Source organism: Mastomys coucha, unplaced genomic scaffold (genome assembly GCF_008632895.1).
Source record: "Mastomys coucha isolate ucsf_1 unplaced genomic scaffold, UCSF_Mcou_1 pScaffold7, whole genome shotgun sequence".
NCBI classification, from domain to species: Eukaryota; Metazoa; Chordata; class Mammalia; order Rodentia; family Muridae; genus Mastomys; species Mastomys coucha.
The window spans coordinates 78578262-78605202 of NW_022196913.1; the positions used below are offsets into that span (position 1 = coordinate 78578262).

Genomic DNA, 26941 nt, shown 5'->3' on the forward strand with positions numbered 1-26941 from the left:
ACTTGATCTAAATAGCAATACCTTTTGTGACAATCATCGGGTTTTGTGCGGAAAGTTTTGGAAGTTTTAGAAAGATGTGAGAGAATGGTTCTTTGTATGTGTTTCTCATTCTTTCTAAACTGTCACATGCAGTACTTAGCACACCGTGTGTGATCCATCCCTTCTCACTTGCTCCAGGCCTGGCTTCTCAGCTATCCCATGGTCCATGCTGGACATCACCTTCAGGGCCTTCTTTCTACTTGCAAACCCCTTCTCACACAGTCAGCTAGGCAGTGAGACCTCAGACCCTTTCTAAGTTGTCTAGCATCTGTGCCCCTTGCCTCTATTTGCATTAGTTTTCCTTTCAACAGTGTGCTATCTAGTGTTTTATTGTTGTCCCCTAACATCTCCCCTGTGGCAGTGGGAAAGAAACACACACACACACACACACACACACACACACACACACACACACAGGTCAATGGGGACTTTTAGCTCATCAGATCACTGTTGTAAGCATCTACAGATATCTGGTATTCATTAAGATCTTAGTTAAAGAACTGAACTTGAATATTTGAATCTCCCAAATAAAAAACATATGTGTACATACGTGTGTGTGTGTGTGTGTGTGTGTGTGTGTGTGTGTGTGTTAACTTAGGACACTCCCCTGACTCCTAGTAAAATGATATCAAATTTGCTTTGTGCTCAGAGACAGATTTATAACTTGCAGAATCAGTGTGGTAACTTTGTTTATTGGCTATTGTTTTTAATATGTCTGTGTTGCTTCCAAACTTTTGTTAGGATGTAACGTTTTACTATAGTGTTGCACTTGATAAGGTTATTCTTACCAACAGCTGGCAGGTTGTTTTATGTAAAGAAAGAAGGAATTCATTTCCTGGCACGAACGCTAACTTTATGGACCTCATTGTGTGTTTTCCCTTGCTGGTGCTTCAGTTGCCTCTTTTTTAAAGAGATCTTCTGTTGACTGTTTACCATTACTTTAAAACAAAGTTCAAAAGAAAGGGTTAATGTAAGCTTTTATAAGACCTGGTCAAATCTGGTTATGACTTGAAGACAGTGTCTCTTACCTACATCTGAGGAGTGTGAACAGCTGCTGAAGAGAAACTAGTAAGGGAAAGTTTTACCAGGAATTTTGCCCACATATTATCACTCTGAGAGGCCTAACTCATTCCACCCAATTAGTCACATTCTCAGGCAAGAGACAAGCGATACCCCAGACCAGAACCTGAAGTGCGCCCTGGTACCAGCGCTACGGTGCCGCCCCCTCCAGCCTCTGATTGGCGGCGAGCTCAGCATCAGCAGCATCTCCCAGCGAGGGAGGGCACCCGGGCTAGCAGCTCCAGCCTCCGGGATCCTCTGCTCCCCTGGGTGACACTTCGGACTTCCACCGTGAACAGCTCTCTTCTGATCTTTCTCCAGCAAAGCCAAGGTCCCAGCCACGGGCCGGGGAGGCAGGGACGGGAACCCTAGGGTTCCGCGGAACCAGCCCGGCCCGGACCGCAGCGGTCTCCGCTAACCAGCCGCCAAAACGCCTCGTATCTTGTACCGCGGGAAAAGCGGGTCCTCCACCAAGATGGGCCGGCAGGGCCTGGGGGGCGCGGGTGCTGCGGGGCGCTCCATGCAGCGCTCCCAGAGCCGGAGCAGCCTCTCTGCCTCCTTTGAGGCTCTAGCTGGCTATTTTCCTTGTATGAACTCCCTGGAAGAAGATGAAGGAGGTGAGGACCCTTGTTCGTTCCCACCCTTCTTGGACAGTGTGTCTGTTGTAGATCACTTGGGTTTGGTGATGGGAGGGTTGACCTCAAGTGAGAACTCCAAATAGCCTCTGCTGCTAGAACTGTGCCTGGGAAACCCCTAGAGCACCTGGCCGAGAAGCGCTGTTTGTGGGTTGTTCACAGAGCCCCACAGGCTCTCCTGGGAAATAGTTGTTCTAGTGAGTTTGAATTATGGAGCACTTGGAAGCTGAATGAGCATGTAGGCTGGGTAGGAGTCAAGCAGAGCCTCCTATGTGTCCCCCTCCCGTTTGCTTTTGTTTACATCCTAAATCCGCAGTCTCGGTGTCAGCATATAGTCTGAAGGACAGAAATGCTGGGAAACTGAGGAGGACCGCTGCAGTAAAACTTTATGTGCCCCTGCCTGTGACAGCCAAGATCTGGATGCGGAGGTAGGGAGGTTGTGCGCTAGACAGGTGGAAGGTGGACACGAAGGGCGCGTTTGCACTGTGTTCACTCAGAAGTTTGTTCACTAGCTGTGGAGTGTGATTCTTGTTCTCTGTGCTGTTCAACAATGCCTGTGTAACTACTGGCTCTGATAAACTTTTCACTGAGAGATTTGCAGGCCTTCATAAAGTGTTGAGTAACAGATCCTGTTTTTTCTTGATGAAGAACTCTCATAAAAATTTGCAACCAACAGTGAAAAATTCTCAATTAATGTAAACAATGTAGAAATAGTGTTCTTGGCAAACTGTGTCCTTCTTTAGGCCTATACCCAGAGAAGTTTAGTCATCTTGTCAACACTATTGTATACAATTAATTAAGATTGGCTTTTCTTTTATTCTGTGACGATGATTTCTCACTAGAAATTTGCCCTAGCCCTAGTATAGAAGTTAACTACCTGCTTTAAGAACAGGTGAAAATAAAAATTTCCCATATTTGCTCTGGAGAAGGAGGGACAAAGTGGCCAGCACTTGAAGTCTGGAGTCACAGATCCTGTCGTGTGCTCTGGATGCACACACTAACCTAGTAAGTATGGAAACTACAACTCATGCTTTACTGCACACACTAACCTAGGAAGTACGGAAGCTACAACTCAGTTAGATGTACCCAGAAATACATATAGTTAAGTAAAATATAGACTGTTGCAGATTTATTTTTAAGCATGTTTAATGCCAAGTCCTCAACCTTGAGTTTACTTCATAGAAGCTATCATCATTCTTAAGTTATTACTAAGATTTAGGGGTTTATAAGATGCCATCCTAAAGGCATTTTTGAGATAGTAAGAAAATCTTTAACAAAATGTGAAGTTTTTTTTTTTCAAAATTCAAAGTACACTCACTTATCTGTGTCTCATACTGGCAAATCTGAAAAGGAAGTTTCTACATATACACATGAGTAACTGTAACAGATTTCTGTGCCATAATATTACTTCTTGAGTTGCTAATACAAAATGTTCCACAAGGAAGGCAGCGTTTTTAAATGCACCCTTTATGTCTCTACTTGTAACAAGGAAGCTCTCCACAAATGAATTCTTCGCTGGCCTATTATCAACTTACAGCCAAGAGAAATGGACCTAAACTTCCCTCTGGTTTCCCAGCTCTCCTTTTACTCTTTCAGCATCCCCCACAGGTCTGTGAGGCTCAGAACCCCTGGTCCATAGCAGGGCTTCTCCGCAATGTCTATTCTTTTAAGCCATCCATGAAGAACACATGAAGTTCATGTAGGTGATATACTTGGAAGCATTATTTCAGTCATAACTGTGAAACTGTTCTACCTCACAAGAAAGGGAAATCTTTATTTAATGGAAGTGGTAGTCTGCTAACCACTGTGATTGACTAAATTATCTGATGGATGTCAAAGCTAGCATTTTCCTTCCTATTTAGGATTAAAGAAGGATCCCCTGAGAGAGTGTGTGTAAATGCTGATTTGGGTATCAGTAACATGAGATTCTAACCATCTCATAAAACAGCATCCTACACATATTAGAAAACTGTTTGTCCAGACTCCTCCTCTAGTAAAGAGTAAAGATCTAAACCCATAATGTGGATCAGAGTTTATACTGCAGAGTAAGGTGTTTTAAATACTATTTCATAACAGTTGTATTATAGCTCCTTGTAGGAATCTTTGGTCTTGAAAACCAAGCACAATAATAGTTGCTATTAATTGTGCAGCTTCTATGTATTCCTTTCTTTTATTTCATGGAAATTATTCAAGAAAATTATTTTTGTTGTTTTACTCTAGTGAAAATATAGAAGTTAAGCAAATTGCTTGCAGGTAACAAATCTCAGTGTGACTGACTCGAGTCTGCCCTGAAGGGGACGTTTCTGTAAACAGAGTAAGTTAATTCATTATATAGACTTGTCTTTGTCTCATCTTTTCTGCATACTTTGTGAGTTTGTTTTTTCATCCTTTCCTCTGGATTTATTCAAGAAAGATACTCTACATATCTATGGAGTTATTTTAGATAAAAGTGATGACAATACTGCTTTTCCTTTTATTTAACAATTTATAAATTGCATTCACTTACTTAGCGTTGATCCGTATTTGAACACATTATATTTTCACTGTGTAATATATTTGGTCCTAACACTGACTCTTAGTATATATAGGATATTTGAACATTTCAGGCACTTACAAGAATATAGAGACTATTTTAAGGCAATGTTTCCATTTGCAAAAGCAACTCTTCACCCATTGATTCCAAAAGAAAAAAAAATGTTTGTGTGGCAAAGTAGTGCTAATGGTTGAGGGTCTCCCAAAGACCATCTACATGTCCCATGTGGTGCTAAGCTCATGGTCCTTGTTTAGTTATACATATGCTCTGTGAAAAATTTTACTTCCCCAATAGTTTACACCCAGCCACCTCTGATTGAAATATAATTTGGCAAGAGATCCTGTCAACACAAAGTAACTAAGTAAATAAGCACTTAATTCCTTCTACATGCCAGCCAGTTGAAAATTAAATTATAAGAAAATCTTCAAGGGGCTGGAGTGATGGCTCAGTGGTTAAGAGCACTAACTGCTTTTCCAGAGGCCATGAGTTCAATTCCCAGAAATCACATGGTAGCTCACAACTGTCTGAAATGGGATCAGATGCCCTCTTCTGGTGTGCCTGAGGACAGAGACAGTGTACTTAAATACATAAAATAAATAAAATCTTAAAACAAATAAAAACTCAGCAAAGAAATGAAAGTAGCTTAAAAACACTAAAAATCTGAGGGAAAATGATCTGCATATGATATTGAGGCTGTGAAGGAATGCTGACATAAAAGGATCCATTAAGATAGTCATAACGGTGCAAGCCTGAAGTTCCCAGTACTGAACAGTCAGGGGCAAGGTGTTTACACATTTGAGGCCACCATGAGCTATAAGAGAGCCCATCTCAGCAACAAAAGACTTATGTAAACACAAACATACATCTTTAAAAGACCGTTCATTTAGTAGGATGATGTGAATCTTGGTGTGGAGCTACTAGTACCTTTAAGTCTTAGAAACCATGCTTTCTTGATTATATTATAGTGATATCATATCCAAATAAGTCAGCATAGCACTGCTATGTGCAGAAAACAGGTGCAGCTACTAATACTGAATAACTGAATAGTTGTACTGTTCTTTTCAAACTGAATGCTAATAGAACTAACTCTCCCTATACATTGTGTCTCAGTGTATGATCATGGTATTAATTCATCTTCTACAGCCAAACTTGGGCAAGACCACTGTGGATCTTTTTAAAGAGATATTTTTTCTTGAATTATGAATTTATATGGAAAATCATTTAGTAAGTGAGTGATATCATATTTAAGAATGTCACAATTTGTGTATTAGAGCTGTACTTAAGACAGACAAAGTGGGCTGGAGAGATGGCTCAGTGGTTAAGAGCACTGACTGCTCTTCCAGAGGTCCTGAGTTCAAATCCCAGCAACCACATGGTGGCTCACAACCACCTGTAATGGGATCTGATGCCCTCTTCTGGTGTGTCTGGAGACAGCTACAGTGTACTTACATATAATAAATAAATAAATCTGGGGAAAAAAGACAAAGTAAAGTAAGATATTTTGGATTTAAAAGTAAATGAACACTTCAACTCAGATTTAACCAAATAAATCAGCATTTTTCACTATCTTAGTTAAAGCAGTGGTTCTCAGCATCCCTAATGCTGCAACCCTTTAATATAGTTCCTCATGTGTGGTGACCCCAAACTATAAAATTATTTTCATTGCTATTTCATAACTGTAATTTTACTAGTGTTTATGAATTATAATATAAATATCTGTATTTTCCAGGGGTCTTAGGTGACCCCTGTGAGACTGTTGATTGCCCTCCACAACCCATAGCTTGAGAACCACTGCCTTAAGGTAACTGGAAACTTTGATGTAGAAGTCAAATTAGACCCCAGTTTGCCTTCATACTTTACTAGATTCATTAAATTCTAAGCCACCAATGGGACCAAGTTTCCCTGTGGAGATAGTTTGCATATAGTGGCTTACAGAATAAACTGGCTAGTAAATTGTTGTAACCTCCCATCACCCCTAAGGACTGCACCCACCCAGTGAAAATGCTCTCTGCTGTGATGTGCCAGGCCATTACAGGAGGTCAAAGAAGATCATTTTGTCTTTGTTCTGCCTCAGGTTGCACTGGGTTTTGATTGGGGAGGAAGGAGATTTACCTACTGCTGTATATTTATAAGGTGAAGTATCTGAAGAAAACACTAATATAAAAATAATAGTTTCAGTTCTAGCTTTGAAATATTGCTCTGTTTCAAATCTGAAAATTAAAATGGAACGTTTTCAAAGTGTGAATAATGTTTTTGCAGAAGGTTTTCACCAAATCTATGAGCAGAGTCATCTAGGCCCCACATGGACCTAAAGGAAACCAGGTGCATCCTCTTCCCTGTACTGCCCTCACTCCTGCCGCACATGGCTGCTTCTGATTTTCTTCCTTTCCTTTATTTCTCTTTTCTTTTCTTTCTCTATCACTTTTTTTTTTGCTAGCTCATCCTTTCGCTCTATTACCCAGAGTACGTGTCCATGGTCGAAGGTAACTTCCTGGTTCATGTGTTACAGTTCCACCTTTCTGTACATTGGGTCTTTCTCAATCCCAACTCCAAAATTCTAGGAGATTTCACTGCCAGCCCAGTCCTGTCTAATATAAGAGGCCAGGGCCTTGTCTGTGACTTAGCTCCTACTAGGAATGTGCTTCTGTGGATAGTGAGAAGGGCATCATTATGTCGTCTCTGACATCCTCATGTAGCCACTTCTGTCTAGATAAGATATTGATTTAGCTTTTATTTCATGAAACTAAAACACAAGGAAAATTATTTTAGCTCTTTAAAATGAAGAGATCAAATGGTGACAGCTGGTCCCTTAGGGTTTTTGTAGACCAGTGGCCCTGCAGGTAACATAGATCATTAAGGCAGAAGAGGGCCAGGAAAGGACTGAAAAACAAACTTGATTTTTCCCATAAAACCTTAAACTTTAAAATATTGGCAACAAGATTTAAAAATTCTCAACATTATTTGAAGCAAGCAAACACATTTATTGTCCAAATGTGACCCAGAGAACACAGAGTTTTCAACCTTGCCAAGGAAACCTGCTCCCTTCCTGGCATTTCTTGTTCTGTTTCTTCTCATTCTTACTGCTACCCTGGCTATTTGGAACCAAAGGGCTAATCTCTGAAAATGCTGATAATAGCACCACCTGTTCTTCCTGCTTTCTGGATCCAATAAGGCTTCGCTGCCGCTGACAAATGGTTCTCAGCCTGTGGGTCCCACCCCCTTGGGGGGACCCCTTTCACAGGGCCCACCTAAGACCATCAGAAAACCCAGATATTTACATTATAACTCATAACAGTAACAAAATCACAGTTACGAAGCAGCAAAGAAGATGATTTTATGGTTGGGATCGCCATAGCATGAGGAACTGTATTAAAGGGCTGTGTCATCAGGAAGGTTGAGAGCCACTACTCAAAAGCAAACTAGAAGATTCCCATCTCCTCTAAGAAAGTCTTTACCCTGGTGATCTAAATCTCTCAAAATCCAGCTACTAAATTTATAAACTGAAGCTTCCTTGCCTCCAGAGTTGTGTTCATGCCTTCCTATTGTCCCTCTGCCACCATGTTTGTATGTCCTTTGCCCATCAGTGGTCAGTCCATGTCCCATCTAGCTTCAAGGCCTTCTACAAGCTACAAGAGCTTCTCTAGGTGGAGACAAACTTGTGTGAACCTAGATTTGAAATAGGAATTCCACCTCTGCCTTGTTGGTGACCTAAAGGAAGCGTAAGTTCTTTTACCTTAGCTTGATAATACAATATCTATAATAATATGTATCTTGACATAATGTTGAGACTTAATGTTATTATGTTAACTCTTCTTTTCTGAACCTATTTAAAATCTTTTGTCTTTTCTGAGCCTGTTATATGGTACAGGAGATACTAGCCATGTGTGGCTATCTGATTTTTAATAAGTTGAAATTTTATTTCCTCCATCACATAGTGCACAGTAGCTGCATGTATCTGGTGATAATCTTTTTGGATACTGCACCATTACAGAACCTCTCCATCATGGACAGAAAGTTCTGGCTGTATGGCTCTAGTGATGAAGGAAGGGCCACTCATGTAGAACTTAGGATATACTTGTTTACCAGCTTACCTTGCCTACTAAGTAAAAGCTTATATAGGTGGGAATTGTATGACTTTCTTACATTTGTTATTTCCCCTTACATCTATCCCTAGCAAGCACAAGAACTACGGTTGTGTGAGTGGAGACTTGAGCACACTTTTGGGTGAAGGAGAACACACAGACTAATCAGTCAACTGTTGATTCTAGTGGGTACAAGAATGCTTGAGTGTCACTCTCTCTGTACCACACCTAGAAGTTATCACTATATAAACTGGAATCCATTTCTCTATCAAGTTAGCAATGAAACAAGTGCAAGATAATGTTATTTAGAAAACATTCCATAGAAATCAGGCAATTGGGCAGAAAAGCTGTTTCCTGAATAAAAGTTGGCTTAGGCCCTAAGATGTCTTCTGCAGAGGCCCAGAAACCTAGACAGGACAGCAAGCGTGATGCTCACAGCCATGCTGCAGAAGTTGCCCTGCATGCATTGATGCCTGCCACGTACATCACATCTTGCTCACCATCCCCTTACTGCTAAGTCACTATGTACACGTAACCCACTCCTAGGAATCAGATATGTGGCCATCACCCTTGTTGGGCTGAAAGTCTGTGGTACCTGCTTTCTGAGCTGTGAATTTTGTGGCAGTAAGAGGCCCATGCCCTCACTGTAGAGTAGGCAGAGAAGTAACATAGGACAAGGGTAGCTTCCACAGTTGAAGAATGGAATACTTCTCTTAAGAAGAAAACCACTTGATTATAGAAAATGACTACCAACAGCAAAAAGACTACCCAATGTGATTATCTTTAATTTTATGGCTTTAAATATTTTTAATATCTTGCTATTTAGTTGTTTTCATCTTTAAGAGTGAGCTGTCAGGAAAGGAAAAACCTATAGATGAAATCTAAGGTAAATAGCAGGGTTTCTCCTTTTTAATGCACCTTATATCCCACTCACTGACCCCATCTCATAATCCTTCCCTCCCCAACCTTCTCCTTTGATGGTTGGGGGCCCCACCCTGGCACATCAAGTCTCTGCGAGGCTAGGCACATCTTCTCCCACTGAGGCTAGACAAGGCAGCCTAGCTAGAAGAACATATCCCACAGACAGGATAGCCCCCAATAGCAGCGTTTCTTATATTTAAATTTGCTGTAATTTTGGCAGCTCAAATATACATACACATTACTGGTTTTTTGCATATAGCAGTAGCAATCACTCATAAAAAAAACTTAAGCTCTCATCCATTTATTGTTGCATTCTAGAACCTTTGTGTGATGTGCAGGTCTTTTTCTCATGATAACATGTAGCTCTTCAATTTATGATGATGTATAAGAATGAGAATCAAAAGATCAGTTTATCAGTAAGGTAGCAATAGGTCCAACAGGATAAAAATCCCCACTTAGAATAGAAACAAAGCAGGGGCAACAAAAGTAGTCCCCCCTGGGAACCTGGTCCCTCCTGGTACAGGCTGGGAAGCTGACAATAGAGTGCACCCTTGTTCCCCCAATGTCCTTGCTCTGTTTCCTTCATTCTCCATGGCTGCAGAAGTCTGCAGAGAAGTCTGCAGTTCTCAGCTGGCTTCTTACTAATGCAACATACCATGCTGTTGAGTTAACAGACACTATAAAGGTTTCATATCCAGAATGGCTCTGCATAGTTCTTGGAACTATGCACTAGTCAAGATGCACTAGTTCTGTCTTTACTTTCTTCATTTTGAGTTTAGCAATTGAGTTTTGTCCCAATTTTAAACCTTTTTCATACTGGTTTGTGTGTGTGTGTGTGTGTGTGTGTGTATCTGTCAGAATAAGTTTAGTTGGATTCTAATGACAACCAAAATACATAAATACCTTTACATAAAATAAACCATGTCTCACTCTTGTCACATGTCCAATGTAACATGTATTGGTAGAGGAGTTTGCTGCTACAAACCCCTCTAGCACACTGAATCATGTTTATCTTATTATGTTTACTGTGTTCTGACTATCCTGTTACTGGGTAAATAAAAGAGCAGATGATCCAAGAGTATCTTGGAGCTGGAGCCTCATTAAGATCTCTGGCATCTTCATTTAACTCTCAACTTCCAGGGCACAAGAAAGACAAGAAAGTAGGGCTGGATAAGCACATTTTCCGTAAAAGCAGGAGGGGTAATATGCTTATGACTTTGTCGGGGATGCTTAGAAGCAGTACTCCTAGGAGAAGGCATAAACCATTCATTAAAAGTTTCCCCTCATTCCAATACCCCCAAGTTGTACCACCACCAGCTCAGCACGTGGAGATCAAGACCAAAAGTGAAAGATGGAGTGACAGCAATTACATCACGTGGCTCAGCTCTGTTGGATCTTCCTTGGCAGCTGTGCTAGCTTTATGACTTCCCATTAGAAATGGCTGTACCAGGGTATGAAGCTCTGTTGATGGAGCACTATAACTACAGTGGCTACCATGGCCATTGGTGAACACGCTGGAAGTGATTCTATAAATTAGCAGGGTACCATAGAAGACAAGTCTCCACCTGAAATTACTAATGGCTTTTCTAATGTCAACACCAGCTACTAAAGAGGAGGTGGCTACTGAGGGTCTCAGTGTTCTCACTTTATGTCACTTTATGGTGACATAAAGGACAAGCACACACCCACACTGCACAGACCTCCAAAACGCCTCCAAAACATGGGAATCAGTTTCGAACTTCTTGTTTATTGCTTTAAATTTTTTTATCGACTTCTTGGTTTTTATTTTACAAACATTGGTGTTTTCCCTGCATGTATATCTATATGAGGTTATCAGATCTCCTGGAACTTGAGTTGTGAGCTGCCATGTGGTTTCTGGAACTTGAACCTAGGTCCTTTGGAAGAGCAGCCAGTGCTCCTAACCATCTCTTTAGCCTTGCATTTAAAATTGTTTTATAACTTCTCTAAGTTCTACCCTCTTTGAAAAATAGTAATTCCAGATAAGGTACTATCTCACTAACTTGAAGCACATGAGCTGTGGTCTACACTAAAAATTAAAGACTATTTGGTCTTTCAGCTTGTTCCCAAAACTTCTTCCTACTAATGGCAAGAAAACCATGAAGCCAGGCTAATTCTGACTACATTGATGGGAAGTTCTACATGTAAGTAAAGCAGGGTAACTTCTGTGCATCTAGGATTTAAAAGATATCACCATGAAATTTAGGTTGGTTGTCACAGGGCAAACGTTTTGTCTTAGACAGGGCAAAAGGTGGTCTCCAAGTCAGTAGCTAAGTCAGTAGCCAAGGGGGGCTTTTGAGTTGTGTTGTTCAGCCACTTGAAGAGTTTCCTGATCTCAGGGGAAACTGACACTTCAGACTCTTAATCAAGTGGCTTTCTTTGAATACAGGGAGTGCCAGGGAAATGAGTCATGAGATTAAGCAGAGCAGAATGAGGAAGATACCTCCTGCGTGTTTGCCTTCTGCCTGGGGTGTTTGGCAATTTAAGAATTTGATTCTGGCCAGTAGGCATTGGCCCCAAATGCTTAAAACAACTTACACCAAGGCGTAAAGGCTTAAGGGCTCAACCACAGCTCTACCTGGGCTTTAGTTTAAGGATTTACTGGTGTATTACTTAATATTACAATTCATATATGTATATATGCATGTGTATAGGTATTCACTTTTTAAAAGTATACCTAGAAATTCTGTAACAATTTTGGTCTACTCCCACGATCATAATAAAACATCTTTATGTATGTTTTATATCTGAGAAAGAATCTGAGAAAGGAATCAAAATCTGCTGTACTGGTCTTGTACTGCTGTAATAGTCAGCATGCGAAACCAACACATGCTTATTAGATCTTAAGCCTGGCACAGGATGATTTTGTGTAATACCACAGAGATCAAAGCACTGGCTGAGCTCTTGCCTGGAGCCTCTGCTTCCAGGGCCCTGAGCTTGGAGGCAGAATCAGTTTCTCGCAGGTATAGGACTCCAGTCAAGTTGTCTTGCTGCTTGTCAGCCAGGACTCACTCGGCAGGTGCTGATGGCTGACATCTTTACCCATGTCCCTTTCCATCCTCAATCGAATAAAGGTAAAGAGAATCTTTCCTGTGATTCTGCTCTCTCAGAGGAGCAGCCAGAGGAAGCAATATGCTTTTAAAGACCTGGAATGGTTATGCTTGCCCAGTCAGTTAATCTCCCTACCTTTAAACAACTAATTAATTACCATAGTTAATTAGCAAAATCCCTTTTGCTGTGTAAAGTAACATAATCATCAGGACTTGCATAGAACCCTGCCTAATTCACTTGCACTCAGTCTCACAGACCTTCACTGGATTCAGTTTATAGGTTGCATAGCAACGTGCCACATCATTTAGAACATTACACATGAATCACCATAATACATTATATTTAAGTTAAATTGGGCTTATTGTGAATGTGACATAAAGATTTTTATGTGCTAAAAATTTATAAATGACTCTATAAGTGTTTCAGGTAATAGAGTATATAAAATGACAAGGTTTTAAGGACCAATATAGCTATTTAGCTAGGAACTTTTGATTCTTTAACAGTGATCAGCATACCTCCTCAATGTAGGCTGTTAATCATGCGCTTTTTGTACACTAATGAGACAAACTCAGGCTACAGAGAGAAAGCATGCCAGGGGTCATCTGCTCTCCTCTCCTTGCCCTTTTCTTAGACAGCTAGCCCCAGACTCAGGAAGGACTGTGTCTTAAGAGAAAGTCACACAAACCAGCTAGTTAGACGTCATGACTAGCTAGAATGTGTTGCCAATTCCCTATCTGGAATGATAACAGTATATCAGGTGTTCTTCCAAGCTCTTTAGATATGGATTTTCCTTAAGCCCTACCACTGCCCTTCCAGTTTGAGAACATAAACAGAGAGTGGTCTTGCTCAGTGCCGTATAGTGTGTTAAGAGTAGAGAAACAATTTGGTGGAGGAGCTAACTGGTTTGAGGCTGATGATCTTCCCACTGTACCAGGCTACTTCTCAAGGGCCTTCTTTGTACCATCTCACAGTCTGCTGTACAACTCCCAGGCAGCTCGTTATATCCTAATAATAAACAAGTGAGTAGCAGAGAACTCTGAGTCTGGCACCTGGGGACACATTCTGGTCCTGTCACTTTCTGTATGGCTTCAGGGAACCTTGTGATGTGCTGGGCCCTCAGATGCCTTCTCTGTAGAAGTGGAACTTTTCAGAGTTATTAAGAAGCTATGAAAGAAGCGATTGTGACAGAGGATCCACGCACTTTTTAAAGTGTTGTTATTCTTAGCCAAGTGCTGTCTGGTTATCCATTAACAGCATATTTTCAGTCATTTTCACTTGGTAGTGTCAGACTAAATAGAAAACAATAGACTTTGCAATTGCTGAGTCTTGGTCCTGAGACCTTTAGGAGCTTTGGTTCCTTTGCAGGTCACATGTCATTTCCTTGTCTGTATCTCAGATGCCACTGAAGTATGTCACAGGTGATGGCACTTGTTCACCTGGGGCAGTGCTGAAAGGAAATGAATACGGAAACAGAACTCGCCCTCGCACAGGTTTCCTCATATCAGCCTAGTGTTCTTATGATTTCTGAGGGGAAAGAACTTGCTGCTTTGAGATATGGCTATTTGAAGATCACTCTGAAATAAAATCATAACTATTAGGGACCAGGGAGATGGGTCTCAGGGTAAAGGGCTTGCTGCACAAGTGTGAGGACTGGAATTTGGATCCTAAATACCGGAGGGAATGTCAGGCAGCCATGGAGGCTGCTTGTAATAACATCCTCCTCCTTAGAGCAGGATGATTGACCTGAGCTCTGAGTTCATCTGAGTTCATCAAGCTCTGAGTTCAACTGAGAGACCCTGCCTCAATAAGCAAGATAGAATGCATCTGAGGGAGACTGCCGAGACCAGCCTCAGGCCTCCACATGTGTGTACTTGCATACCTACACATGTGCCCTTGTATATGCAAATATGCACATACGTGCATGTACCACACACAAAGACATATGCAAAAAAGTCGTTGTATTAGATTGATGGATACTACAGTCGACTCTGCTAGAGTCTCTTCTTAAAACATTCTTCTTATGCATGTGTATGTTTTGTTTTTCTATACCATTTGGAAGTAAATTGCAGGTAATAGAAGATGTTGCATTCAAATATTTAACATATGTCTCCTAGTAGTAAAGAAATTATATAATACCTAAATGTTTAGCAGCTTTCTTATCTAATCTAATATCCAATATCTATTCAAAATTTCCCTGCCTTTCTTAAAGTTGCTTGTATATGATTTTGTTAAAAATGAGTTATTTTGCCAGGCAGTGGTGGTGCACACCTTTAATCCCAGCACTTAGGAGGCAGAGGCAGGTGGATTTCTGAGTTCGAGGCCAGCCTGGTCTACAGAGTGAGTTCCAGGACAGCCAGGGCTACACAGAGAAACCCTGTCTCAAAAAAAAAAAAAAAAAAAAAAAAAAAAAAAAAACAACAACAACAACAACAAAACAACAACAACAACAAAAAAAAATGAGTTATTTCACTTTGGTTTTAAAAACAAGGTAAAATCCATATACTCATGGTCACTGCTGTCTTGTAATTTAGAAGGTTACCTTACTCGGTTTGCTTGTTTTCATGGTGTTAACTTGTTCAGAGACTCGGCCAATTGTCATGAACAATGTCCCATATCTGGCTTTGTCTGGCTGCTTTGTGTGTGCATGCTACTTGTCTTGTGACCTTACCGTAGTCTGTGGTTTTCAAAAGCTGAAAGACTTGACTAGAAACACATTGTGTATTTTTCTCCAGAACAGCTTGGTAGATGATTCCATATGCTTTGTAGCAGCAAGGTTACATATGACTACTCCTGTTCTCAGTTATCCATGACTTGGTAAGATGGCGGCCGCTCCACCGCCCATGTTGAAGTACCTTTTTCTCCCTTAGTAATTAGATCTAGTCTGTGAACTGATTACTTAATTCATACATCTTTTCATGGCATAACTTTTAATGGTAGCCTCCATTGGTGAACCATGCTAAAATCATTTATTCCACTGGAGGCTACAAATTAGTATTTTTAAGTCTGTCTCTATCCAAGTGTTTCCGAGTGGAACAAGTATAAGAAGGTTGGTTAAAAGAATCTCATCACATCTGTAGCACCAACGTCCCTCATTGCTGGGGGAAGCCTTATGGGTTTTTACCATTGATCAGTACAACATGCTTACTATTCATATAAAAAGCATCTTGATTGGTTGAGTATCGGCCATCATGTGTACTTTGTGTCTACTCTAAAGCATCTTAATATGTATCAGAGCTGGAAATGAGAAATGGATGAATCCTAAAGCAGAGTAAACATAAGAAGCTTGGCGAAAGAGTCTCACGAGGAAGGCTACACATCCACCCGGCCACAGCATGGCCACAGCACCAACAGCATTTAAGAGAACTTACTAAACCAGCTGCTGGAAGCTCGGATTCCATGGCTGTTTATCTCCAGATGCTAACACCTTTGTGCAGCCTGTGTGAAGCAAATAAATAGAGCATTGGTGGTCTCCTGGCTCTTCACGGTTTGGGCTCTTAACACACACCTCACTTCCCAAACACTTCAGTCACGGTCCTCCCGTTCTGCACATACTTGCTCCTGGTTTTGTTCTTTTGTCCGAGCAGTAACTTTTGCCTAAGACACACTACTGGTGCATTCTTCAGGCTCAGCTCAAACACTACTCCCTCCCAGAATTTCAGATCTCTCCAGGCAGCCTGTCTTAGCTCTGTCATGTATGCAGTTTCCCTCCTCAGCTCTGGTCCTCTGGTGGCTCCACTAGATACACACACCTTAGCACTCACCATCCACTTCACGTGACACTTCAGGAATTTGATGTTACACAGTCATTCTGGACGTTATTAACTGGTACAAAACTGCCATCAAGTAGGGCTATCCCTTTTGTTTAGCTTTCATTGCCTTTTCATATCCACTACCCTAAAAACTTTTTGTAAAAGGCAAAGCTAAAAATTGAGCATCTCTCACCATCTGGTTCTTTGTAAGTTATATGAAGACCTATTTCTTTCACTAAGACAAAAGGATTAGGGAGAAAGGTAAGCATAAATTAATTTTGCATTTGAATGTTGCAATGAAAAACAAAAGGAAGAGGCATAAATTGATCTGATAATTAAAATACTACAATGAAAACAAAGCTTATTTTATTATTCTTAGGTTGAACCTTTTGTTTCCTATGTTAATAGTTTGAACACTGTTTCAAGTGGAAATAAACAGTGTTCCATTGTGCTGCTCACTCCTGGAGATGTTTAGAAGTGTTTTAAATGGCGTTCCTCTTCCTCTGTCTCCTTGAGAACACAGCCTGTCTGCAGTCCTCACTTGCAGCCTCCAGGTGCTTGCTGGCCCGTTCTGTAACCAGAGTGACAAAACTGTGATGCCTTTGGATTTCTTTCTCCGCAGAAGGAGGAGGTAAAAAGCTACGGAGCACTGTCCAGAGAAGCACGGAGACCGGGCTAGCAGTGGAGATGAGGAACTGGATGACGCGCCAGGCCAGCCGGGAATCCACAGATGGCAGCATGAACAGCTATAGCTCGGAAGGAAAGTGAGTATGGCTGCGCCCAGGCCCTGCCGGCAGATCCTCTGGGCTTTGTCTGCTCACACAGTGCTAACTCACACCACTCATGACCCATTTCCATCCTCCGGGCTGATTCTGTGAACCTGTTTCACCCTCCACAGAGCAGTTGACATATCCGGCCTTTTATTCTGAGTGAAGTACCTTGGGGGAGATAAAGTACTTTACTCCCATGACAAGATGCTAAGATATGGCTCTCAACATTATATACAAATAAAATAGTTTGTCCTAGCTTAAAATAATGAATAAAGGCACAGAAACAATGAGCATACATGCCACACCATGTGGGCAGTATTAGTTTTTTTTTTAATTTATTCATTTATTTTATGTATCTGAGTATACTGTTGTTCTCTTCAGAGACACCAAAAGAGGGCATTGAACCCATTACAGATGGTTTGTGAGCCAACATGTGGTTTCTGGGAATTGAACTCAGCATCTCTGGAAGAGTGTGGTCAGTGCTCTTAAATGCTGAGCCATCTCTCCAGCTCCAGTACTAGTTTTTTTAATCTTTGGTCTGGAGCCTAGAGACATGACTCGGAGGTTAACAGCACTGATTGAGGCTCTTCCAAAGGATGGGTTTCATCCTCATTACCCATATTATGGCTCCCAATCATAACTGCAGTTCTAGATCTGATGCCATCTTCCAGCCTCCTCAGGCACGGCATGCTCATGCTGCACAAACATACGTGCAAACAAAACACCCATACACAAAGTAATGTAAAAACAATTCTTAATGTAAAAAATCTATGATCTGTTGAAGAGATGCTATTGAAAAATTTAGAATTCTTAATTCATATTTAGTTTATGTACTGAAAGTTATATAATTTATCCTAATTATGTGAAACCAACACTCAAAAGGCAATGGCAACGAAAAACTTGGAAAAAGCTTTTTTCGATGTAGTGTGTCTTTGCATCCAGTGCTGTAAGACACTTGGAAAGGCTCACAAGCATGGAGTAGTCCTGTCTCTAACAAACAGCATATGATCTATAGGTGAGGTGCAAAGGGCGTCGGGAGAGGACCGTGAGGTTCAGGGCCCACCCTGCCTTCACCGTGGGAGTACTCAATGTTCAGACACGTGTAGCCAATTTACAGATGCAAAACCATAGGAAGTATTGGCTTACCATTAATTGTATAACCCAATGCTATTTTCTCCAACTTGATTATATAAGGAAAGAAACATACTTCTGCAGTTTTTAAGTAGGGCCATATAAACAGGCTGAATCTTTGAGAGTTGAGGGGAAGGGAAAGAAATAGATTTGCTAACCTCCAAGGAAGTCCAGAAGAGTGAAAGGCTAGCAAGGGCAGTGGCTCAGTCACAGGCATGTGACACACTTGTGCAATGCACTGAAGGAATTTGGTCTTTCTGGAAGAAAACTGAAGATAAGCATGCTCTGAGCTCTGGTCTTTATGAACCATTGCCTGAGCTATAAAAAGGTTTACTTCATGGTCTCCATATACAGGTTTATAGTCAAGTATGACTTCCATCTCAGATGTTTACCATCATATTAAAGAAATGAGATGAATACTCATAAACTCATTCAGTAGATATTACCTTTTAGCATTCCAGACAGTGTGCTGTGAGTTGGGGATGTGAGTCATACAAGCGAATCAAACCAGAACTTAAGACAGTGGGTTTCAGAGTCCCAGGAGCCAAGGCAGCACAAGGAGACTGAAGTTCTCTGCTGGCTTCTGGCACGTGTACTTTTGGGTAGATGATGTAATGCTCTTAACGTGAAGGTGGCTCACTAAGGCTGTCAGGTGTCTACTGTTTTCAGCTCTCTAGGCTCTGCTGAAGTGCTGGAGCTCTGGCACCAAACAAAACAGGCAAAGCCCACCTCCATTCAGTCCAAAAGACAAGGAAGGCCTCATCAAGAAATTAAATTATAAGGAAAATTGTTAGAGAGAGAGAGAGAGAGAGATAGGGAGAGAGAGAGAGAAAGAGAGAGAGAGAGAAAGAGAGAGAGAGAGAGAGAGAGAGAGAGAGAGAGAGGGAGGGAGCAAATTAGGTAACATAAATGTTGATGATAAAACAAGGCAAGGAAAATGAATGAGGAAGATTCAACTAATATCTCTCAAAACCAGATTTTAAATCCCTTCGTCCCTGAACAAGTGAACCCTCTCACTTTCTTAGCTTTTTTGTTTTAATTTTTATTACATTTACTGAGAGAGACAGAGACAGAGAGAGACAGAGAGAGGAATGAGTACCTACATGCTGTGGTGTGCATGTGCAGATCAGAGAACAAGTTGCTGGGATCCATTCTCACCTTGGGTTATGGAACCCTTGGAGATCAAACTTGAACCTTCAGGTTTGGTGGCAAAAGCCTTTACCCACTGAGCCTCTTGTTGACATTTATAAAGAACTTAATGTGATCTATGCATGCATTTCCTCTGTGTATGAGCTACAGTATTCAAACTATTATAACAGGACTTAATAAGAATGACATTTTTTAAAATACAAGTAAGAGGATGAAGGTAGGATTTTCCATAAGTGAACAAAGAGAATGTAACTACAATCGGAAGGCAGCTGTTTGAGGAAGAATATTCCAAGCTGAAGCAAAACCAAGCACTGGAGCAGGACTTCGCCTACAGCAGGGAGCTGTGGCCCCATGGAAGGGGGGGGGGGGGAGAGAGAGATGAGGAAAGACGGTGTGGGGTGAGGTCAAATGCTTTTGTGTTTTATAACATAGAAGACTTTACTGTGAGTGGAATGACCTACCTTTAATTTCATCAACTCACTCTGACTGCTAAGGGGCACAAGAGGGGGCCATTCAGTAGGTGTTACAATAATGCATCAGAAACATGGTGACAGGGACCAGAATGTAGCAGTAGTGAGTTCAGAGTCTGCATCCCTTTTGACTAAGTAAGATTTGTTGATACATTGGATGCGTGTAGTAAGATATAAGATATTGATTTGTTAGGTCTACCATAATAAACTACCATAGGCTTAAACATCAAAAATACTGTTTTTCCAAAATTTAGAGGCTGAAAGTTCAAGATCAAGATATTAATAGACCTGGATTCCAAGAAGTTCTCTTTTACACATGGCCACCTTCTTACACCACGTTCTCAGTGTCCCTTCCTTCCTCTTTCATTAGAGTTATTTCCCAGCCCCCACTCCTTGTGACTTCATTTAACCTTAATTTATGATTATCTATGCTGTGGCTTCTTTTTAAAACATAGGCACATTGTGGGTTAGGACTTCAACATTTAAAATCTCCTAGAAGACACACCAGATAAAGATGAGCCCACTGATAAGCAATTAGAAGATAGTGTTACCTTATGCTCAGTCGATAGCCTGTTAGCCAGCTAAACTGCTGGGATGAAAGGGTGTGGTCCAGGGAAGAGGGCTAAACCAGAGATGCTCTAGGCGGGTCAGCACCTACACAGACACCACTTAGTTGAGTGAAACTTCCAAGGGAACTCAGACACATGCAAAAGATACGAGGTAAAAAGATGCAGCTGTGGTGTTTGCTGCAGAACTGGCAGAGATTGAGGCATAGCAACACTGTGGAAGAGAGAAAAGTGAGGGCTTTTCCAAGGATTCACATAATGAATGGGGTGTGGGCTGGAGAGGAGAGTGCAGTCCGGAAAGGGGTTGTTTTTTCTTTGTAACATGGCATGGTGGCATGTTTATATGCTGATGAGAATGATACAGATTTTTTCAGCCATAAAAAGATAAATAGTATACTCTATATCTTAGTGTAGCTAAGAGAATTAAACATGGCAAAGCATGCCGTGGCATAAGTGCTCAGTGTAGACTAAGCATACATGACAGAAATCATCTCCCCTACCCCAAGACCAAGCAAGAGAAGACACATAAATGGAAGCCTACATGGTGTGGTAGATGCTTCTGGTGACAGGCGTGGAAGGCTCTAGAGTGTAAGGTGCTCTGAGATGTGTGGGAGGTGCCGTGGGATGCTAGGGTCCAGTGAATATTAGTGGCATCTTAGCCTTGCCCCATCGGCAAGGCCAGCAGGGAATTCAAGGCTTGCCCAAACAGAAGGAAGGCTGAGAATTTAACCCTGTGTGTCATTCTGCTTTCAGTCTGATCTTCCCTGGGGTCCGCCTAGCCTCTGACAGCCAGTTCAGTGATTTTCTGGATGGCCTGGGCCCTGCTCAGCTAGTGGGACGCCAGACCCTGGCTACTCCTGCAATGGGTAAGACTTTCTGTCACATGACTTCATTGTCCTTTAGATTATTGAAAGTCACGTTCCCTCAATTTCATGCTACTTTTAACAAGATTACCAGCAAGAATAGAGAATCCTAGGTTTTAACAGCAAATGTTCTCAGTTTTTTCATTTGTAATTTTTGATCAGAAATTCTTGGGACTTAAGAATATATCTGGGAAGCCAGGCAATGGTGGCACACGCCTTTAATCCCAGCACTTGGGAGGCAGAGGCAGGCGGATTTCTGAATTCGAGGCCAGCCTGGATTAGAGTGAGTTCCAGGACAGCGAGGACTACACAGAGAAACCCTGTCTCGTATATATATATCTGGGGAATGTCTGACACAGAGTTCCTTAGCACAAGCATTCTTCCTACATCCTGTTTTTTTCCTTATGTGCCCACCAGGTGACATTCAGGTGGGAATGATGGATAAAAAGGGACAGCTGGAGGTAGAAATCATCCGGGCTCGAGGCCTTGTGGTAAAACCAGGTTCCAAGACACTGCCAGGTAAAACAGAAGATATTTTCTGTTATTTCTCTTAGTCTGTGTTGTTTTGGTGTAAAAGTTACCTTATCTTTCTTTGCGGAGATCTTCTTAATCAAGAAGTGAGTAGAGAAGTCTGTTGCTGTAGTGCTTGGTTGGGGACTGAGCAGTTTGCGAGCATTCTGAGGGAGCTGTAACTGAGTGACCAGGAAGGGATTGTGCAAGCACAGTTGAGACCTCCGTCTTTGGTCAGTCGCATTGTCACAGTGTGCACTGCAAGTGCATTTTCCAGTTAGATGCTGTTTTGTGTTACTCGTTGGTTTACTGGGAACTTCATTTTTTTTTTTCCTTAGGCATCGTTCAAGTTCTGGAATTGAAATAAAAATAGATTAGATCCACACAGCCCCATAAGCCTATGAATGCTGGCTGCTCTAAGACAAATGTTGAGTCCTGCAGTATGTAAGAGGCTCTGTCATAACTTGATGCCACACATTTCAAGCATCATTATAATTCAAGGTGCTCAGAGCCATAGCTTGGCACAGACTCTTAGAGATGAGGCGATCCAGCACACAAAGCTGCGGGTTCTGAAAGTAGCCCTATCTCTAGCACCCGCACTGACATAATTATGCATTTCTTTCTCAACTCCTCAAACCTTAAAGTAATTTTGAAATAAATTTACATTACTGACTGTACCACTTTGGAATTATGTTGTAAAGATCCTGAAAGTGGTTGACATCTTCACCATAATGAACAGCATGAGACATGCAAGAATGTGTTCTTCATAAAGTCTGTCATATAAGGTTGTAGCCATAGAATTCCTAGTGAGTTGCCTTTCCAAGCTACTTCTGAATGTATCACCTCAGGGCCCATCCCTGCTTGGACTCACACCATTACCAATTAGTACATGCTTTGAATGGTAAGTGAACTCTATGGGGAAGGAGGAAAAAAACTGCCTCATTTCAGACATGTCTAGTGAGATCAAAATGTTGGTCATTTAAAGACTAAGAAATTGCTCTTGAATCTTGTTTGTGACTGGAAGCATTTTGCCTTATTTAATTCACATTTAAATCTATACAAGAAGGAATTGTAGAGAGAAAAAAAACTTTCAAAGGTTATGTCACTATTCTTAATACTACTGAATGAATGGCTGATAAATGCCCATTGTGGATCTGATGTGGAAGGCAGGCCAGTGGCTTGAGTGCTGCCAGCTCTTCAGTGAAGAGGAAGCCATTATGCTTATCCTCTATGCCCTGGGCATTTCACAGCATGGTCATCACTCACTCTGTTTTTTCTCCCAAGCACCATACGTCAAGGTGTATCTGTTAGACAATGGAGTCTGCATAGCCAAAAAGAAAACCAAGGTGGCGAGAAAGACCCTGGAGCCCTTGTATCAGCAGCTCTTGTCTTTCGAGGAGAGCCCCCAGGGAAAGGTGTTACAGGTGTGTACTCATTCATGGCTGACCTCTGACACAGGAAGGGATGTCCATGAAGCCAGACCTTAGCGCTAGCATCTCTTCTGTGAAATTCTTTCCCATTCCTCATGGCTAAAATTCTCTGGCAGTGGCCAGTGCTGTATAGCTGTGCTTGTCACTATTCCCCTTAAAGGGGAAGTCCCTACAGACGTGTGAACCTGGGTTACACTCCAGCTCAGTTTGCCCCACTGGCTTTCGTGTGGCTTTCCTAAAGTAACCCCAGCTTCTAGGAGTTAAAGGCAACATTGCCATTAATCAGACAGCACTTCTTACCTTGACCCTGGACAGCAGCTCATTGACTAAGCACATTTTACTGTCTTAGCTATGCTCTGCTTCTCTGCTGTTATGTGCATGTCTATACTAACATTACTTTTTTTAAATTTTCTGCCGACAGATCATTGTCTGGGGAGATTACGGTCGTATGGACCACAAATCCTTTATGGGAGTGGCCCAGATACTCTTAGACGAACTGGAACTATCCAACATGGTGATTGGATGGTTCAAACTCTTCCCCCCTTCCTCCCTAGTAGATCCAACCTTGGCACCTCTGACAAGAAGAGCTTCCCAATCGTCTCTGGAAAGTTCTACTGGACCTTCTTACTCTCGTTCATAGCAACTGTAAAACTGTTGTCACAACAACCAGCGATACAAAAACAAAAAACAAACAAAAAAACAAACAAACAGAAGAAAACGCACAGGCGGAAACCCCTGGTAACACTGCATGCTTGATGTTGTGTCTACGGAGCCCACGTCTAGGGATACAAAGCAATCCTGTGTTCTCAGAGGAAGTCGTACACATTGTGCCCTAGCAAAGGCCCTCAGGTGAAAGAGCAGAGCTGTGAAGAACTATCTGTCAGGTTTGGAGTCAATGACACTCGAGTTTTGGTCCAATCTGAAGCCATGGATTAATCTCAAAGAATCAGTCAGCCCTTTTCAATGGCACCTTTATATTTTTATCGTTTTTCCTCATTTATCTGACCCCCAAAGCCCTGTTATGCCACAGAAATGGCGCTCTACAGCCATTAAGCCACATTACAAGCCAAGGAGCAAAGAACTAGGAAGCATCAGGTGAAAAGCAAGAGACCAAAGAAGTGGTCAGGAGCAGAGTCAGCCACCGTTCCTGGAGGGGCTCCAGCAGGGAGAGCGGCCGACTGGGCTGCTCCAGGAGGGGGGCATGTCATTCACTAATGCCAAGATGTGTTGGACTCTGAAAATCAAAATTCTGTGACTGCACCGTACTGAATGAAATTAAAGAACCTTTTTTTGCATGGACACAGATTAGCTGAATATTTAAATTATTTTCTCGGGGCTGCAACTTGCAAAAAAAAAAAAAAAGAATAAAAATCAGCCATTTTCAACAATTTATATTATTTTTAAAAATAAATTTCACTAGTGCATGGTTTTAAAATGGGAGAGAATGCAACAGGGTGATACAAAGACACACCATGTTTATTCTTTAATCATAGTCTGTGTTTTGGCAGACGTTACAAATGAAAATACTTTCTAGCAGATACTTAAAATTCTCTTTATGCGACAATAAGTATAATATATTCAATTTATTTCCATGTTAAATATACAGATCTTATGATGTTCAATATGTGCAAATTTTTCACATCTTTCTCCCTCTTGTCTGTCTCACTTTTCTTCTCCCACTTTTAACCTCTTCTTTCCCTTCTCCCCTCCTCAGTGAGTCTCACTCAACACTACAAGTCTTTGCCCTGACCCTCTTATATCCCAGATATGATTCAGAGCCATAGATGCATCTGAATTCATGGGTTCCTCACCTCTGTTCGAGAGCTTTCTTTATTTCAAGCATGTGGAGAGGATTTCGCAACATGACTTGGGACATAAAGCAAGTCAGCACGCATTTCACAAAGAAGATATCTGAACATTTGCAGTTTATTGTACAGTGCATGGTAAATTTTTTTTTCACCTTAAAGATTCAGTTTACAAGAAAATCCTAAAACCATATGGCATTGTAATGTCTAACAAATTTGTTTTTAGCACCAGCATTCGTCATACGGGGCTTAAGTATTATTTGTAGGTCTTAGGTTTTGTTTGTTTTTTAATTCGTTTAAGCAGTTTCTTCAGCTGATTTCCATTTACTATGTGAATAGAAACACTGCTCAACATGTGGAGCCCTGAAACACAGGGCTGTTTATTAATTCATTTTTCTGTAGTAAAATTCAATTTTTCACAAGTTATATTTCTAAAGAAATATAGTAAACATAAATTTGCAACAATTTTAAAGCTCCAATTTTTAGGTGACTCGAGGAAAAGTCAATAGTTACTTGATGCCATCACCAAAAATCTACATCCCTTAGTCAAACCTACCTTTGGTTTACAGGCAGTTCTTACCATTGGGTAGCGCTGCAAGGTCCAATTTCTCTCAAGGTCCCCAATCAACAGGAAATGTCACTGGTCAATGTAATAACCGCCATGCTTTCTGTTTCTTACACATGCTTTGATTACACATCCTTAGAGATTGGTTTTAACTTCTTGCAATAATTTTTTAAATCCATCTACATCTCATTTGTTTAAATGGAGGCCATGCACACACATACACACACACACACAAATTTTCTTCTTTATTTCTCTTTTTTAATTCAATGCTGACCATTGAAAACTGTCATGCTTGATATGGTGCAAAAGTTAAAATGAGCTATCACTCAAAATGCCTTCTCCTAATGTGGTGCAACATGAACTACACCAAGACCGTGTCTTGATTTTCTGAGACCTAAGATGGATCCAGCTGAGGGAGGGAAAAGAAGGAACACAATTTTATTGAAATAATTTAGACACCTGTGTACCAGCAGCACTTTGGTTTAATAGACCCATAGTGTCTATGCTCGCCCTTAGAGTAGACCTTACCATTTTCCTGACACTCAGATGCAGTCACATAATCCTTTCTGCATATTCCTGTATACATTACTCCTCATTTTAATAAGAAGGACATGACTGTGGAATATTTGTACATACTTGTCATTACGCAGTATTTATTTAAAAGTTGGTGTACTTTTTTTTTTAATTTTCACATGTCTGCACCTCAACTTGTGGTTAAGTCATGTAAATAGCACTATGCCAGTGACCATTGCTGCCCTGTACATAGAATGTTTTCAAGTAAAGGGAATTCCAGTTGGGGAAAAATGGGGGGAGGGCAGATTAGTCCTGTAACAAACACCAACCGATGTAAATCAAGTTCATTCTGGTGATGGTATTTAACACTTTAAATAAAACATTTTCTTTACATATCTTGTTCAGGGTACTGTCTGAGAGATGTCTCCATTTACATCCCCAAGCCTACCTCCTTCCATCCTGTGGCTTATTTATCCTTTCCAGACCATAGCTCCTCTACCCTTCCTCCCTTATGATGCGAATGAGTTTGTAGTTTTACCACATTGCTAATTAGTAGAATGTATCTATAAAGTCTAGAAAGATTTCTGCTTTTATCATTAACAGTTGCTAGGGTGTTTTGCAGTTAAAGGACTCAGCAGCCTGTAGATTTTATGAGCAGGATGGGTGAGATTTCAGTTTGCCCTGAGGGTTGCGGACAACGGAGTTACTGCTTAGTTCTGTTCTGTTGTCATTAAGAGACATCATGACCAAGGAAACTTATGGAAGAAAGCATTTAACTGGAGCTTGATTAGAGTTTCAGAGGCTTATTCCTTTATCACCATGGTGGGGATCATGGTGGAATACAGACTGACTTGGTGCTGGAACAATAGTTGAGAGCTAAATTCTGCACTGTAGGCAGAGAGCCGAGAGCAAGACATGTTTGGCCTAGTGTGGACTTTTGAAACCTCAAGGCCTATTCCCAGTAACACACCTCCTCCAACAAGGCCATACCTCCTAATTCTTCCCAAACAGTTCCACTAATTGGGGACCAAGCATTCAAAAGTATGAACCTTTGGGGCCATTGCCCTTCAAATCACCACTCT

The 26941-nt window shown here is 41.3% G+C and overlaps 1 protein-coding gene across 50 annotated transcripts in view; it reads left to right on the forward strand.

The window, feature by feature from the left end:
• Rims2 (regulating synaptic membrane exocytosis 2) overlaps positions 1 to 26252 on the forward strand; it is a 516004-nt gene extending 489752 nt beyond the window's left edge. For all 50 annotated transcript variants that reach the window (XM_031358666.1, XM_031358693.1, XM_031358671.1 and 47 more), the window contains 5 exons: positions 16710 to 16851; positions 20927 to 21039; positions 21454 to 21555; positions 22831 to 22970; positions 23398 to 26252. In XM_031358666.1, the coding sequence (XP_031214526.1) occupies positions 16710 to 16851; positions 20927 to 21039; positions 21454 to 21555; positions 22831 to 22970; positions 23398 to 23616 (716 nt within the window). In that variant the 3' untranslated portion in view covers positions 23617 to 26252. The remainder of the gene's footprint in view (positions 1 to 16709; positions 16852 to 20926; positions 21040 to 21453; positions 21556 to 22830; positions 22971 to 23397) is intronic.
• Positions 26253 to 26941: the final 689 nt, after the last annotated feature.